This window comes from Leptopilina boulardi, unplaced genomic scaffold (assembly GCF_019393585.1).
Source record: "Leptopilina boulardi isolate dan_hultmark-lab unplaced genomic scaffold, ZJU_Lbou_2.1 LbouV2_151, whole genome shotgun sequence".
In the NCBI taxonomy this organism is placed as follows: Eukaryota; Metazoa; Arthropoda; class Insecta; order Hymenoptera; family Figitidae; genus Leptopilina; species Leptopilina boulardi.
Window position 1 is genome coordinate 466,193 of NW_026137698.1, and position 18,987 is coordinate 485,179.

General features: G+C 27.9%; 2 protein-coding genes and 1 long non-coding RNA gene across 13 annotated transcripts in view; 2 read left to right on the top strand and 1 right to left on the bottom strand.

Moving 5' to 3' along the window:
• Window positions 1-18,987, top strand: part of LOC127276707 (iron-sulfur cluster assembly 2 homolog, mitochondrial) — a 345,592-nt gene that overhangs the window by 259,314 nt on the left and 67,291 nt on the right. Inside the window, exon 4 of one of the 5 annotated variants that reach the window (XM_051297326.1) lies at window positions 14,658-14,675. The exons of 2 other annotated variants lie outside the window; for them this stretch is intronic. The gene's annotated coding sequence lies outside the window, so the exon portion shown is untranslated. Of the gene's footprint in view, window positions 1-9,306; window positions 9,325-9,789; window positions 9,808-14,657; window positions 14,676-18,987 lie in introns of those variants that run through there. 2 more of the 5 variants (XM_051297325.1, XM_051297324.1) reach the window with 2 other exon arrangements.
• The window catches only part of LOC127276693 (synaptogenesis protein syg-2), a 219,781-nt gene that overhangs the window by 143,805 nt on the left and 56,989 nt on the right, over window positions 1-18,987 (top strand). For all 7 annotated transcript variants that reach the window (XM_051297301.1, XM_051297302.1, XM_051297297.1 and 4 more), the window contains one exon: window positions 18,309-18,514. In XM_051297301.1, coding sequence (XP_051153258.1) covers window positions 18,316-18,514 — 199 coding nt within the window. In that variant the 5' untranslated portion in view covers window positions 18,309-18,315. The remainder of the gene's footprint in view (window positions 1-18,308; window positions 18,515-18,987) is intronic.
• The window catches only part of LOC127276713 (uncharacterized), a 36,593-nt gene that overhangs the window by 7,542 nt on the left and 10,064 nt on the right, over window positions 1-18,987 (bottom strand). The gene's annotated exons all lie outside the window — the stretch shown is intronic.

Here is an 18,987-nt window from a genome sequence, read left to right on the forward strand (position 1 = left end):
CTCTCTCTCTCTTGAATTTTGCATTTTCTCTCCCTCCAAACCAACACTCTGCATCTTTTAAATTATTTACCTCATTGTACCTATTCGTTTCATTTTACATTCCAAGCATCAGTTTCAGACCATTTCCTTTTGCTTTTCAAAAAGGAATTTGTTATTCTTTTACTCCCTTTTTTTTAATACTAGCAGGTGGTAAAGTAACTTGTTAGTCGTAAAATTACACTTAAAAAAATAATAAAGTTTTTCATAATATTAATATTTTAGATGCATATTGTAGTAATATTCTTGTTGCATATTAAAGGAATATTGCTGTTGTATATTCTTGTAATATTCTTCTTTCATATTCCAGTATTATTTTCAAAAAGGAATATTATTTTTGTACATAGTAGTAATATTCTTGTTGCATATTAAAAGAATACTGCTATTGCATATTGTAGTAATATTTTTGTTGCATATTGAAGTAATATTTTTGTTGTATATTAAGGGAATATTACTGTTGCCTCTTTTAGTAGTATTCCTTTTGTATATTAAGGCAATATTTTTGTTGCATATTAAAGTTGTATTCTTATTGTATATTAAAGTAATATTCTTGTTGCATATTCTAGTAATATTCTTGTACCATATTAAATTAATTTTGTTGTTGTATATTAAGTAATATTTTTGTTGCATATTAAAGTAATATTATTGTTGTATATTAAAGTAATATTATTGTTGCATATTAAAGTAATATTCTTGTTGCATATTCTAGTAATATTCTTGTACCATATTAAATTAATTTTGTTGTTGTATATTAAGTAATATTCTTGTTGCATATTAAAGTAATATTTTTGTTGCATATTAAGGGAATATTACTGTTGCCTCTTTTAGTAGTATTCCTTTTGTATATTAAGGCAATATTTTTGTTGCATATTAAAGTTGTATTCTTATTGTATATTAAAGTAATATTCTTGTTGCATATTCTAGTAATATTCTTGTACCATATTAAATTAATTTTGTTGTTGTATATTAAGTAATATTTTTGTTGCATATTAAAGTAATATTATTGTTGCATATTAAAGTAATATTATTGTTGCATATTAAAGTAATATTCTTGTTGCATATTCTAGTAATATTCTTGTACCATATTAAATTAATTTTGTTGTTGTATATTAAGTAATATTCTTGTTGCATATTAAAATAATATATTTGTTGTATTTAGAAAATAAAGTACTGATACTTCATTACAGTATTAAACTAACTGAAGTACTATGAGTTTAGCAAAACTTATTTATATATATATATATACATGAAATATCTAGATATTATCAGTAGTTTCTCAAAACTTGAAAATCAGACGCAAATTCTAATACACGATTTTCTGGAAATGGTTCGCTTAAATGAATCTCTTTGCCGGGAGCTTTGCTCATTATTTCACTATAGTGAGAAGTTGGTTTCGTAACAGCACGGCTAATTACAAGCTTCAAACTTCCGTAAAATACTAATTAGAGGCTAGTCCCCCTCACCCCCTCTCGCTCGTAGACTGCAACTTGTTCTTCAGTGACTTTCGATGAACGCTTCAATGGCAATCTTGTGAATTGAGATTTCCTTTTTTTCACCCTTCTGACACTTTTTTTTTTCTTTGAAAAAACAAAAAAAAATAATTTTTTTTTTTAACATTGACACATGTGGTGCGTCGAATGAAAATTAGTTTCTCTCGAGGTTGTGGCTTTTTTTATCAATGTCCAGGGGAAATAAATATAGTTTCACTTGTACTGTGTATAAACCGAAGGTATATATACACAAACGTGTAACTTTTCACCACATCATTTTCATCCACCTGACTGTTCACCTTGCGGTTCTCAAGGGAGTTCACGTGAAAATGATGTGGTGGAAGTTACACGTTTCTAGTAGAGCTGTTGCAAATTTATTTTCATAGTGAGAGTAAAAAAATTAAAAAAAAAAAACAAACTTAAATCCATGCACGCAGTGTAGAAATAAAAAGAACCGAAAATTTCCCTCTAAAAGAAAGAAAGTGAGATTTGTTTGTTGTATATTAAAATCATTTTCGTTTGAAACATATAAGTAATTTTCTTGTTGAATATTAAATTAATATTCTTGAGGCATATTTAAGTAATATTCTTGTAGCACATTATAATAGTATTATTGTTGCATATTCCAGAAGCATTATTGCTTAATATTACGAAAATATTCTTGTTGTATACTTTAGTAATATTCTTGTTGCATATTAAGGAAATAATTTTATTGCATATTAAAGTAATATTTTTGCTTTTCGTTATATAAATATATTAAATAAAATTAATTATAACTGTAAAACAGAGTGTTAAAGGTATATTTGACAGAATTTCGAAGAAACTAAAAAGGAAAAGAGGGGATTTTATGGTAGCTTCAATTTTTAGGGAATGGGAGTAGAAGAACGTTGTTCTCTTTTACCCGGAAAACGTACGTGAAGCCTCATAGCTACACGTGCCAAGTATACGAGTTGTGTGTGATGAGAGAGAAAGAAAAAAAAAACTAAAAAGAGGAGTTTGAGAGAAGAAACTCGCCTGGGTAATTCGAAAGTTTCCACTGTTTACGATCTTCGAAAGACAACCCAACTTGTCGTTGTGACACGCGGGATTTTTGTCGAGGGTCAGGCACAAACAGAACCACGCCAGATTCACGAGCACTAAAACGTAACTGACGAGTTCCAATTTGTTTTCTTTTCTGTCTTCACTATATATATATATGCACTTTAGAAATCGATTCTGTTTTGATAACATTGCTCTATTTCTTCTTCCATTTCTCTCTCTTTTATTCTGTTTAACAAAAATACTTAAAATTAAAATTTATTTTTAAGTATCTACAAGAATGATATTCTTGTAATATTCTTCACGAACATTACTACAATATACAATATGACTATTACTTTAATATGCAACAAGAATATTACTTTAATATGCAACAAAATATTATTAGAAAATTCAACAAGAATACTGTTAGAATGTGTAACAATAGTGTCACTTTAATATGCAACAATAATACTACTAAATATGCAACAAAAATATTAAAGTAATATGCAACAAATATAATATCACACTACGCAACAAAAAATATTAATTTAATATCCAACAACAATATTATTAAAGAATCAAACAAGAATACTAAAATAATATGCAACAAAAATATAATATGCAACAAGATTATTAATATAAAATCCAAAAACTTTAGGTGTGAAAATTCTGAAAATACTCGTAAAGAATATTTTATAAATTTATAAAGAATCATAAGAAATTTTTTTTCTACAGTGATTTTAATAAAAAAAGACGATGCATTCAAAATTAATTATCATATAATATAAAACTAGAGTAGGTTACTAGTTATATTCTAGGCTCTCTTTTTTTAGTGAGTATAAAAACATTTTTTTTTTTTCGATGATTCTCTGAAGAGTTGAAGACGTAGGATATAAGTGGGTTTCATCACGTTCACGTTTTAGAAGAGTAGCGTGAAAAAACCTCTTGGAAAAGAGAGAATCCAGAGTCGGAAGTGTTTTTGGTATAGCTACTTTAGATGTTCTGTATACTGAAATTTTTGCTCTGAAAAGAATTGCATCTCTAAAATAGTAATGTGCACTCTGAAACCCATCTTCAGGACGTGCATGGGACAAAAATAAAAGAAAAGAAAAAAGAATAACGTCTTTTCTTCATTTCTTATATCTTCTTCCACGCATATACATATATGTGTCGTTATCATTTTTCGCAAAACCTCCGCGTGTTTCTTCGGTATATTTATTTTTAATTTCAAAAACATTAAATTTTTGTTCTTCCTTTTATTTATTAATTTCACAACATTTATGCATTAAAAATCTGAAAAGGGAATTTTTATTTTATTATTTACAAAAAAATTAGATTTTTCTGTAAAAGAATAATTATTATTTATTGATGTCATTAAAAGCACTTTCATAATAATAATAATTTATTTATATTTATAAAAATTTATTTTGAAAATTTTAAAATATTCCTGTTGCTTATTGAAGTAATATTCTTGTTGCATATTAAAATAATATTCTTGTTGTATATTAAAATATTATTCTTGTTGTATATTCTGTTAATATTATTATTATTTTATTATTTTATTGTATTATTTTTTAAATACATTATGGAAAATTATTTTAATATTATTCTAAAGCAATTATAAATATGTTGTTATATTTATTTTCTACATATTAAACTATATAGATATAGTGAAATATCTTTGGAAACAATTTCAATCTTGCGATAGTTCTGGAATGATCTGTACGTCAGTCAAGATATACATTCAATATAAACTAAATTCTCTGCAACTAACGTGGTCATAGCAGCTGACGTTTAATATGCGAATGTATATATTATATATATATACTCACTATATTCAGGAACTAATAATTATCACACGCGAATACCTCATGTAACGACCATTTATGCATTAAGCTCATCATTTTACTTGACATAATGATTTTACATTTGAAAATATTTCACCTCTTTTAGCCATGAGTCTTTTGTAAATTTTTTTTCCCTTTTTTTGTAACATTTGTGAGCTTGCCTTTTTATTTCCTATTTTATTTTACAACTCCTCGTAAAAGTTTCACGTCCTACTAAGAAGATCACGTTCATCGTGGCACTTTTCTCCGACCCACATTTGACGGCAATGTACCATTGACAGTAAAAATGTTTGACTTTAAACTAAAACATTAATAAAAAAAAAAAAAATAGAAAAAGAAAAAGTATAATTATTTGAAAAAAATAGAAACATGAATTTTCGTTTATTTTTCTGAATAATTTGCAAATAATTTAAAGTTTCTATTTTTTGATTTAAAATTATTTTATTTTTTGAGTAGAATATGCAACAAAAGTACTACTTAAATATACAATCAAAATATTACTAGAATATGTAACAAAAGTACTACTTAAATATGCAACAAGAATATTACTTGATTGTGCAATAGGAATATTACTTTAATATGCAACAAAAATAATTCTCAAATATTAATAACATTGAAAATATTTCTAATTTTTCAGTAATTTTTTTCCTCAACTAAAAAATGGTAATTTTAAAGAAAGTCATGAGTAATGGAAGGTTATAGTAATTTTTTACTTTTGATATTAAAGTTTAAAAAAAAAAAAGTATACAATAAATTGTCGAGACACCGTTAGTAGTGAAAGGGGTGGGAGAGATACAGCGAATGACTAATAGGAAAGAATAAAGAATGAGTTTGCAAATAAGTGGTTATAGCCAAAGCTTGATCGAAAATACACTCTAGGAAAAGCACGTCGTCTCTCGCCCATCGTCGCATCGTTGTTGCAACCTTATTATTTTATATACCCTGCAAGAAAGTAAGCAGGTGTACCCATCTTCGAACTTAAGTGCGACTATGGTGGTGCTTCTCCCGAGTTTATGAAAGCTCACCTCACTTTTACCCTAGCCCAAGAACCCCAAGACCTCAACTTTATTATTCACTACAGCTCATTTACCCGACAACTCGATGAAAAGCAGCCCTTCTTTCAACACTGTAATTATGTGCTCTCTAACAATAAAGAAAATTTATCGTTTTATTTATATTATATCCCTTCAGTTCTCTTTTTTTTTCTTCGCCATTCATATTATAGTTGATAATAATAATTTTAGTCGCATATATATAAAAGAGAGAAAAAAGGTTGCTTTGTCATTAATTATGTAGGATAAAAATCAAAGAACATCAAACAAAATATATAACAAAATTTGTAGAATTCTATAATTATTTTTTGTATTAATAAAATTAATATTAAGAAACTTCAAACGTATTTTAAATATATACACATTTAATTTATATAAAAAGAATATTTTTTCAAAGGCAATGAAAATTCTTTTTACTTGGAACTTTTCTCACAGATATTATTTACATTTACATCTAATTGAAAGACAAGTTTGCCATCAGCGTTATTTGCAAAAAAAAAGATAAGGAAAATTCTCGTCTAGATAAAAAAATAAACTTATGTCTTTAGTTAAGTCCCCTAAGAGTTTCTTTAACATTACGAAATAAATGCAAAATTATTTTTTTAATATGCATCAGTAATATTACTTTAATATACAACAATAATATTACTTTAATACACAACAAAAATAGTATTTTAATATCCACCAATAGTATCAATTTAATATGCAAACAACAATACTATTAAATATGCAACAAGAATATTATTTTAATGTGCAACAATACTATTATTTAAATATGCAACAAGAATATTATTTAAATATGCAACAAGAATATTATTTCAATGTGCAACAATACTATTACTTTAATATGCAACAAGAATATTATTTTAATATACAACAATAATATTACTTGTTTCATATTAAGTAATATATTTGTTGCATATTGAAATACATATTAAAGTAATAGTATTGTTGCACATTAAAATAATATTCTTGTTGCATATTAAAGGAATATTCTTGTTGCCAATTATAGTAATATTTTTGTTGCATAATACAGTAATTTTTTGTTACACATTACGTATATATTTATTAATATTTCTGAGATAAATTTCCAAAGGTTGCAAAAAAATAATTGAAATAGTAAAGTATTCAAATACTTGTTAAACAAAAATACATGTATACTTATATGCAATGATACTGAATTATTTAAGATCCGATGCAATCAACGTCAAAAGTATGCTGTTAAAAGAATCTCAATTTGAGCACATCACGTATTCTTTAGACAAGATGTAAGATTACTGTCGAGTATTTTCTGCTACAAGGGCTGTTATTTACCAACGTTTTATAGCCTAATAAAAGTACAAAAGAAATAAAATTTAATTATATATAAATTTTTTTTTCTTCAGAAAAAAAGCAAACCCTTCATAAAAGAATTTGTTCTTTTGTTATTTAAGTATATATATATATCTTTTGTTGATAGAAAATATTTAATATCTGTTATACGATGTGTGACATCAATTTTTTTCTCCTAATTTTTTTCTTCTCTTTGAAGTGAAAAAAAAAAATTTTTATAAATGTGTGTCGTGAAAGAATTTCTTTTCCCTTCCTTTTTTTTATTGCAATAAAGTGGTAAAATTAACGAACAAGAAAGTAATAAAATAGAATCGATTGTGTGATAAAATTACTTCTAGTTTCTCGAATTACGGAAGTTACTATCACACATACACATGTACACACATACATAAGGGTTGTAATACAGCTTCTTGGACTTCATCATCTGTTAACTGGTTCCCTGTCGATCCTTTGAAATCGATATAGTAACAGTTGGGTGGTGTAGAGAAATTGGTGGAGTGGGGATAAAAGGGGGGGGAGAGGGAGAGATTGCTTACCTCATAGAGAAACTATATACTGTAAAGCACACCCGGGGGCAGAGTGAGTTAATTGAAAATCACGCCTGGTCACGTGAATCGGTCGAGCGGACCACCTTTTGACGCCCCGGAAAAGGGAGGCACTTGTTCGTGTCTGCGTTTGACCCTTATTTTAACTTTGTCTATTTCATGAGGTTAAGGACGTGCTCTCCTATAAAGCTGACTTGCTTCATATTTGATTTTTTCCATCTACTATGCATTGACAATTTTTTATAATGACGTTGCATTTTTGTTTGTTACATCTGGAAAAAATGGATTTTTCAATGAAATATCTAAAAATATGGAACAATGATATTATTTTAATATGCAACAAGAATATTTCTTGTTTGGTTAAAAATAATAAAAATATTATTATGAAATTTTGTAAAGATATTTTTGTTACATATGATAGTAATATTCTTGTTGCATATTAAAAGAATATTCCTGTTGTAAATTCTCCCACTAAGCTGGCTGCATATTAAATGAATATTTTTTGTTGCTTATTAAAAAAATATTCTTGTTGCATATTTAAATAATATTTTTGTTGCATATTTAAGTAATAGTATTGTTGCACATTAAAATAATATCCTTGTTGCATATTTAGTAGTATTGTTGTTGCATATTAAAGTAATAATATTGTTGTATATTAAAGTAATATTATTGTTGTATATTAAAGTAATAATGTTGTTGCATATTATATTAATATTTGTGTTAAACATTTTAATAATATTGTTGTTGCATATTAAAATAATTTTATTGTTACATTCTCTAGTAATATTTTTGTTGCATATTTAATAAATATTCTTCTTGTATATGAAATGAAGACAACTAATTACTTATTACTTACACAATTGTGCTTATGAAAATTTTGAGTCATAATTTATTTCATAATTATCTGTTTTTAATTATAAATAATAAAATAATCATATATATATGTGTAATGTCTTCTTTACTTAGTTAATTATTTATATTCATAATTATTTTTCCATTTTCTTCTTGAAAAATTAATTGAATAATACATCAAGAATAATTAATTACGATACGAAATAATTTAATAATTAATATTTAAGTAATATCGATTTAAAAATTGTTTAAATTTCATAACTATAAAAAAAATGATATCTCTCATATTATATCTGTTGAATAAGAAATGTGTGCGCAGTAAAAGTTTTCATTGTGTTTTGAAACAAAAATATATTATGGTCATTCGATTATAGAAAAAAAAAACGATAATGGCTGACTATAATCGATTATTACTACTGAAGTTTCAATCTAATGAAACTAAAGCGAGGAACCCTTGTTATTGTGTGAATCGATTTTCTCTAAATTATGCATTAGAAGAATCTTGTTAATGTTTCACATCTAATAGCAATTGATTATTGGCACTAAAATTTTTAAACATATATTTAGAAAACAATGAAATTATTTAAAGCGACCAGTAAAGCTTTTGGTTTCTTAATATGCAACGAGAATATTTCTTTATTGTATAAGTATATTATTGTTGCATATTAAAGCAATATTATTGTTGCATATTAAAGTAATATTATTGTTGCATATTAAAATAATATTATTGTTGTATATTAAAATAATATTATTGTTGCACATTAAAGTAATATTGTTGCATATTTTACATTGTACTAATATTACATTGAAAAATCACTTTTTTCCAGATGTAACAAATACATCTTTTGCAAAATTTTTCTTTACTTAACTAAGTTGGCGTTGTCGATTTCTCATTCGCCCGGGTTTATAACATGGCCCCTGTGATCCACACCCGATCAACATTGAGGTGTACCACATGGTGTGAGCTCTCTCCTTGTGGCCCGAGACCTAGTTTACAAACTATTACACGAGACATTAATATTCAGTTGGCTCTTATCTAGGCAGCATGACAAGAAAATGCATAATTCGGTGAGGCCTAGCTTCGCGTCGTCAGGGAGAAGTTCTCTCTCTCTCTAAGTATACCTATTCCTTCTCTCTCTCTCTCTCTCTGTTCGAGCAAGCCTCTCTCTACTATAGTCATACCCAATGTGTCTAGTGACTAGTCAGCTAAGCAACCTCCGAATTAATTACAAAGAGAGGAGAGAGAGAGAATTGAGAAATGTGTGCCCGGGAAAAGCGAACGAGAGAGGATATTCTCTATGAGTCTCTTCGTACAAATACAAAGTCTCTCATCGCCTTACGAGTATAATGCAGACTTAGTGACTCAACGACGAGAGAGAGAGAGAAAGAGAGAGCGGAACAAGTATCTATATATGTCGAAATGCATAGGGCACTATAACTCTTCCTCCCTTCTGATTCTCTCTTTCTCTCTATATATAGCCATTGCTGAATCTAGTCGTTATCAACTTGCCGGGGAAGAACGGTCAAAATGCAAATCCGTCTTAAATTTCGGTCGTTAACGACAGGCGTTCGCTCTGGTTCTTACTCCTGTGACGACTCCCTCCCTCCCTCTCTCTCTCTCTCTCTCTCTCTGAGCTATATATACCCTATTCCTTATACGTGATAGTAACTTTAGGATGAGGAGATGGAAAGGGGAAGAGATAGAGATAGATAGATACTAGATAGAGAAAGAGAGGGAGGGGTAAAACAGGAAGGTGTATACATGTATATATATACGAGTACCACGGGCGTCTAATGAATATGCAAATCGTTCCCCTGGCTCGCCACAGTCGCCTGGAGGTGCTACAGAAGGTTGAAGGTAGCGCTGGATGATGGATGTATCAAAGGCATGATCCAAAGTCATGATGAAATTTCAAGCACCTGACAAAATCTCAGGAAGTCATTATTTATAGAAAATATTAATTGTTTATTATAAGATAAAAAGGGAAAGAGATGAAATACAAAATTTACATTGGAATATACATTAAAAATTATTAGAAATATTTTTGAAATATTATTTATTAGAATGTTCTTCTAATATTAATTGGAATCGCTATAGATATAATTAAGAAATATTTTTTAGAATCTTAGAAATATTCTTTGAAATATTCCAAAAAAATTTTTGGAATATTCTTTGAACATTATTTGGAATATTACAAGTATTTTCGAATTTTACTTTTCTGCAATATATTACCCTGTATATATAGATTTTTTTTTTAATTTTTGAATTTTAAATTCCAAAAATTGATTTTCTCCATAACCTATTTTCATGTGCAATTTTATAATCCAAATTTATGACATTCATAATTCAGAAGATTTAAAAATAATTAAACGACTATAAATTAAAAATAACAATATATATAGAAGATCTTTTATGAACTCGAAAGTAATTTATGTTTTAAACTCTAAAGCATAGACAAGGTCTGCCTCCACTTCATTGATGCTAATTACTTGGCTAAATGCCAGTGTGAAATTGACTTAATCTAATTAATTAAGCGAAAGTTCAAACTATATTCTCATAAAAGTCAAAAGTCATTCGGACCATAAATCTACGCATTTATGTTTTTTTTCTCTCGTATAGATGGTACATGTCCACGTAAATCATTGTAATTTTAAAAGAAAAACTTTCTTTACCAGTTATTGACAATTAAAATAAGAATTGTAATCATGCTTTTAATGCCTTTACAACTGTTAAGAAAAAATTTAGAATATTCCAAATAATACTCCAAAAAAAAATTCTTACAATGATCCAAAAACATTCTACAATATTCCAAAAATTATTCCAAATAAAATTTCAACTGTATTCCAAAGAAATATTCTACAATATTCCAATAATTATTCCAAAGAAAATTCTTGTGATATTCTAAAAAATATTCCCAAGATATATCTTAAGTATTCCACAAGATAATTCCAACAGAAAAATGTCTAGAAAATTCCAAAAGTATTTCAAATAAATAAACAATTCTAATGGAAATATCATTAGTATTGTTTTTAGAATAATTTTTTATTCAATTATTTAATTATGAATTTTAAACGGAAAACTAGAAATTATTTATAATATAATGTATGTAATAGAAATAAAACAAGATTGGCATTTCCTAGTTAATATCGAATTATAAAAGTCAGTATACATAATAATGAGGTAAATCTCACTATATATTAAGTTCACAGAAATCAATACCGTCAGAAATTTCATTAGCCTCCCTTATTAAGTCTCTACTAATTGAAGAATAATTCCCACAATAAGTTCTTTAAAATGCATATATTGTAGAATAAAAATAGTAATTTCAAAGTTTAAGCATTAATAACAGTGTATAATGCCAATTAATAAAACCAATTAAGAAAATTTATATTTTATATAAAACCAAAAATAAAAGCAATTTGTTTTTCAGATATCAAAGAAGTAACAAAAAATTGCTAAAACAGTAGAATAATAATGCAACATATTTTAAATTAGTAATTCATTGTTAAATTAAAAAAAAATTAAATTTTATAAAAATATCTTACTTTATCAATTTACATACTTGATAATATTTTCATAATATTTGAAATATTCCAGAACTATTATTAAGAATATTCTAAAAATATTATTAGAAATACTTTAGAAATATTATTTGGAATATTTTAGGCATATTTTTTGGAATATTCTTGAAGTAATATTAGGAATATTCTTGTAGTATTATTTGGAATACTTTAGAAATATTATTTGGAATATTTTAGGAATATTATTTGGAATATTCTTAAAGTATTATTTGGAATATTCCAAAAATATTAGTAGGGAATGTTACAATAATTTTTAAAGAATTTTTTTCATAATATTTTGGAAGAAATCCTATTATTATGGAATATTCTAGGAATCATAAGTACATTTTTCTTTGTTTCAAAGAATTCTTCAACCCCATTTTAGGAATAAAAAAATAAAAACATGTTATAAAATTTACTAACAATAAAATTGCGTACCCTCATTTCTTGTACCTAATCACTTCACAAACGTAAATGTTGGTAAATGCCTGTAATAAAAAAAGCGGCACTAAAATTAGCAGTGCCAATTCTAACGTCCTAAATCTTTATCTCGATTGCAGATCAACACACATTAATGTTACTTTATACCTCTCAATTAGAAAATATATATTGTTTGGTGTTTCTAAGAGCTCATCTCGTTTTATTTTGTTCTATTTTTTTATATTTTGTCAAATAAATCCAAATTCACTCGTTAATCTTATATAGAACATAAAATATATATATAACCTTTCCAAATATATATATATGTAGTATAAGACAAGTATTGCAGTGGAGCGTAAAATGATTTGATTTCCGGAGGGCGACAAAGATCATCCAATTTCCCAGTAATCGCTGTCCAGTGCAAAGATAAAGCCAACTTCTGCAAATGTCAAAGCGACGATATCCATTGATAAAGCTTTATCCGTGAATATCTATTGGCAGTTTGAAACTTAGGGTAAGTATACAAGGGACATAGAGAGATATTCCTAGCTTTCACGATCTATGGATCCCTTTCACCCCTAATGTGAATACTACGCAATACATTTGGAACAGTTCACATTATTTCAACATATCGACGATTTTGATATTTTTTATTTGACTACAATTTTTTTTATCTTTTTCCATTCTAAAAAAAGACTTCAATGATTTTTTTGGAATTTTTTTTATCAAGCCGTTTGGGAGATATAAATTATTCCAAATCCCTAATAGCACGGAATATTCCATTCACGTTCCGGGAATATCCCATTGGAACATTCATAACATTCCTTTGGAATATTTTATTCAAGTTACGGGAAAATTCCATTGAAACATTCGTAACATTACTTTGAAATATTTCACTAGAATATGGACGGAATATTCCGAATGTTCCATTGGAATATTCTATTGGAATATTCCGGAATATGGATGAAATATTCTATCGGAATATGGATGGAATATTACAAAGGGATATTCGTGATGAAATACTCCATGAAATATTCCAATGGAATATTCTCGGAATGTGAATGGATTTTTGAAAAATTCATATCTTTTAAACGGCTTGATAAATAAATTTCAAAAAAAAATGTTTTAGCTAAATAAATAATATTGAAATCGATATTACGTTGAAATAGAGTGAATCGACCCCCATACATTTAGGGGGTTAAATCGAATTTCTGGATTCAAAGATCCGGGCTTTAAGTGCATAAGTGTAAGTAAATGCGTGCGAAGCGTGTCATTACATGCGTTCAAAGTACATGTTTGTAAGCCCTCTGCGTGTTCGATGAACAATATATATTCGAATTCACTTCCCCTTCCCTCGATCTTCTCCCTTTACCGATGAGCTCGAATGTTGTATATATATATATATATATATATATATGTATATATATTGATGTGTGTGGCTTGTTTCGTGATCACGTACGAAAGCAAACGAGTCCCTGGCTTGGCACGTGCCCGGTTATTTCGAGCTAAGCCAAAGCGCTAATTAACTTGGGCATTCGGACATTAATCCAGACATATCCACCGCATTTCTGAATCGTTGTGCTTTTGGGGTTCAATGTAGAGTCCGATAGCATACAAATGGATTACATTCAGTTATATACTGAGATTGTCTATTCTTCATGCATGAAGTCACTATCTCTAAAGGTCGCTTAATTTCTCGTATAAATCCCATAGTGTAAAGCTAATTTATGATATATTCAAGAGAGGTGTTTCTTATCTTATTATATGCAATGACTAAGAACTGATTGTTTGCTACATATCTCCCTTTCTCTCAATTGACATCTCAATTTCATCATCTTAAAATTGTAGGATTCTTCTTTGAATTAGTTTTTTGGAGGATCGTGAGAATTATCCTATTGAATATTTTAGGATTTTTCTTTGTAATAGTTTTTGAAATATTGTAGAATTTTTGAAATATTTATTGGAATAGCTTAAGAATTTTCTTTGGCATTGTCTTTTGGAATATTGTAGAATGATTCTTGGGAATCAGTTATTTGAATTAGTTGTTGTAATATTTTGTAGGATTCTTGGAAAATTTTTTGGAATACCGTAGGAATTTTCTTTGGAATTATCTTGTGGAACATTGTAGGATTTTTGGAATATTTTTTGGAATACAATAGGAATTTCTTTTGGAATACTGTAGGATTTTTTTTCTTAGTATAGTGTAATAATTCGAATAAGAATGAGATTTTTTTTTCTAAAAACAGGAAGTTTAAAGAACGACATTTTAGATTAAAGTGTTATCAACATTTTGTTAATGGAGTCTAAATAAACTTGAAATCTCAATAATCCTGTAATACTCCAATGCTTTCCCGTATTGACCTGGTTTAATGTGTCGCATATTATTGAAGAGACACGAGAGAAGCTTGACATTGTGTCGTATACCCGTCAAATAATCAAGTCAAAGATAAATCACGAAATAACGCATCCATCCATTCATCCATTTTGCTTTCTCTCTGTCTCTCTCTCTCTCTCTCTCTGTTGATCCCTCTCGGATTACATTCCCCTATATCGTGTGCGGTGCGATGTCCAAGCATGTCTACATGTCTACACGCGAAACTCCGTTTTACGAACAGTACTCACCGATCCATATATATACCATTTCGAATTTCTCTCTCTCTCTCTCTCTCCCTCGTATACTCCCAAAACATCGTGCAACATCGAATTTGTCGGAAATACCGCGAAATCTCCGCCTCGCTTCTCGCATATGCTGTGCCATTCTCTCTCTCTCTCTCGCTCTCTACTCTATGGAACCAGGAAGAGGAACAGATCCGAAATTCTGTGCGCGCATGTTATATACACATATATATATACTATAAATGGCTGAATATACTATACACGACGAGTATTACGAGCGACTAGATTTGACTAAAATCGGCACATGTTCCATATGTGACAGAAACAATGACCGCTTAGTATTTCCGTTTGCCACATCCCATCAATTGGTTAGAAGTTAATAGAAGTAAAGTTTCATGTTCTCGAGAATAGTTTATGATTTTATCGCTTCTAAAATATGTAATACTATCTATGTATGTATAACGACTAAATAATATTGCAATTCAAAAAAAATATTTATTAAAAAAAAAAATAATATTCCAAAAATATTTGTTAAAGCATTCCTAAAATATTCCCAAAATATTCCTTTTAATATTCATTGAAGTATTCCTATAGTATTCCAAAAATATTCATTGAAGTATTCCTAAAATATTCCCAAAGTATTCCTTAAAGTATTCCTAACATATTCCTAAAGTATTCCTTAAAGTATTCCTAAAATATTCCTAAAGTATTCCTATAATATTACAAAAATATTACTTAAAGTATTTCTAAAATATTCCCTTATTATTTATTGAAGTAATCTTAAAGAATTCCTTTAAGTATTCCTAAAATATTCATCGAAGTATCCCTATAATATTCCAAAATATTTTTTGATTAATTATTGTTATTTATTATTATTATTATTTTTATTTTGCATGTAAAGCAAAATAGTTATAACGAAAAAAAATTTTTTTTTTTTGCAAATAATGCAAAATTCCGAGTAAAAATGAAACTATACGACATGAAGGGGATTATAGAATGTTTAAAATCCACGACATGTAGGGTACAAGGAAGTCGGGGGGGTTGGGGCAATATGGTTAACATACATGTGCCCAGCCTTCTCGACTATAATCTCGGAATTCTGCCGAGGTAGCAAACTATGCAGGACACCCACTCGCTGCCTCAAACGGGCGCATATCTATGTCCAAGTCTCGAAATGCTTCGGCACAACTCGACGCGCGTTTCGTGAAACTATTATCTGACGACACACATACACATACAAGAATATGGTAAATTTACCCCCTCTACCTAGCCTTCCATACCCCTTCCTATCATCATCACACCCTAGATATACGATTATTTGTCTACTATATATATATACATACACAAATGCATATTTTATATAAAAAAAATATATATTGCACGAAATATTCCATTCATATTCCCATTGAAATATTAGGAATCTTCCAGGAATATCACAATATTCACAGGAAAAACAAAGTGTTATTTTAACACTAGAATTGGTGTTAACATAACACGCAACAAATTTCACCCTAAATCTGGGTTAAATCTTATGGGTTTTAGCATTGGAGAAAATTACCCGCAACAAAAATAACACCATATTTTTTCTGTGTTCCAATAAAATATTTCTCTGATATATTACCAATATTCCAATGGAATATGGAAGGGATATTCCTTTACTATATTTCCAATATTCCAATGGAATATAGAAGGAATATTCCTTTACTATATTTCCAATATTCCAATGGAATATTCACGAGGAAATGTGAATGAAATATTACGTGCTGTTTGAAATTAAATATTGAATGATAGAATAATGTACGAGAAATGATCTTCAATTCACTTTATTTGCAGATATGTAAATTGATGCTAGTTGAATTCCATGAAGTAATAAAGTTGCCTTTTCGTTGCGCTTTTATCAGAGTGTAAAATCAGTCACACTTTTTAGATAAGGCACACGGGTAAAGAAAAAAGACTTGTAACAAAACATATAAAGGAAAATAGGTGGCATTATCCTGCTACAGGAAGTTCTCGAAATAGGGGCTCTATATATTGTGAACTGAGAGAAAATACTGTGTGTTTTAGTTCAGTTTTATTACTGAGATTTACCGAGTAAATCTCATGCCATAAACTACAACATTCTCTCGAAAAAGGTCATTGATTTTATAAAAAAAAAAGAAAGAAAAAACATTTTTTTCTTTATCTTTCTTTTTATTTTGTTCATTAAGTAATAAATTATAATTATCAAATTTTTAACAATAATAATAACAATATTAATAGTAATAAATAATAGTAATTAGAATAATAACAATAATAATAATAATAATAATATTTTTTATTTTTGTATTAAAAAAAGTTAGTTTTGAAATTTATATGACTTATTACCTACTAATTAATTATAATTAATTGAAATGTTCTGTTTCTTTTGGGCTTTGTTTTATATGAAATATGTTTTTTTATAATTAAATATTTACATTTATCGATTGTTTGCTACTATCTATAACGATAGTGATAATGATGATGACGCAATTTTCAAAAGTAAGTTTCAAGGAAGGTATACTTCCTCAATTAGTATGTTTTTCTATAGTCATTATATTTTATATTCAAATATTTGTAAAATAATTTGAAAACATTTAGACAATACTATAGTGGAATGTTTGGAAATATTTTAATGGAATATTTAGGAATATCACAGTAGAATATTTAAGAATACTATAGAAGAATATTTAGGAATACTATAGTGGAATATATGGGAATACTATAATGGAAAATTAGGGAATGCTATAGTGGAATATTGGAAATATTATAATGGAATATTTGGATATATTGTGGTAGAATATTTCATAATATTTTAATGGAATATTGGGGAATATTATGAATGAATATTTTAGAATATTATAATGGAATATTTAGGAATGCTATATAATTAATTGTAAGCAATATACGTTATAATTTAATGACATTTTCGTCCATTACAATTTCTATAGATATCATGTAGATGCAATTTTACCCAAAAAAAGCCAAGTTAATATCATATACGCATATTGCTTCGTGTTATCGTGAACTAATAATCTTCCTCAGCGACTTTTGGCGAACCCCACGTTTACAATTTCAAACAATATTCAAGACCTTGAGATTCAAGTCTCTCCCAGTGGAATCGTATGAAGCGGAAATTACAATATACGTTCGTTCCCAAAGCAAGAGAGAGAGAGAGAGAGAGAGAATCCGAAGGGAATCTTGAGGGTCCTTTCACGTCGTTTATTCGCCATTGTACATGGAGAACAATACGAGAGATTACTAAAAATTCGAATGTAGAGAACTCGAAAGGCTTAGCATATACGGTCTCTTGCTAATAACTATAGTTGAATTTGCAATGCCTGCTTAAACATTTCATGGAATTTTATAAAATTCCCTATTTTTCACGTAATATTTAGTACAAAATATATAAAGAAATTAAACAATATAATATAATAATTATAATCTCTAATTGCATAAAAATGCATTATAATAATTATATAATTAGTTATTATAAAACGATTATTTGTTTGTTTGTTTCAGTTTTGACATGAGAGGGAAACATTCTGAGAAGAGTCCACATTGGAAAGAGGAATATCTAAAGGATCGTGCGTATTTTCGAACTGCAACTGAACCAGCATCTTTGAATATTAATCATATTGACGACAAAGACGAGGGAGAGTACAGGTGTAGGGTGGATTTTACGAAAAGTCCTACGAGAAATTCCCGAATTCAACTTGTCATTATTGGTGAGTTAATTTTTAAAAGATTTTTTTTTGTATATTTAAAAAAAATATTTCAAAAGAATATTACAATAAAATTCCAAAAGAATATTACAATACAATTCCAAAGAATATTCCAAAGAATTATACTTCAAAGAATATTGTCCAATAGTATTAAATATTCCAAAACATTCTTAGAATATTCCAAATGAATATACCATACATATTACAGGAATATTAAAATGTTTGACCTTTGGAACATTCCTTTGGAATTATTATAAATTATTCTGCAAATGAACATTCCTTAAATATTAAATTTGAATATTAAAAAATATACCTCATTGTCAAAATTCTAGTCAATTATTTTTAAATTATTGTTTTATTATATTACTTGACTGACAGGCATCAGAGGGAGAAAAGTTTGTATATATATATATTTATATTTGTAAATGTAAATCGTGAAATGATGGAGGTTGGATGATGTTTGCTGTGAAAAGTTT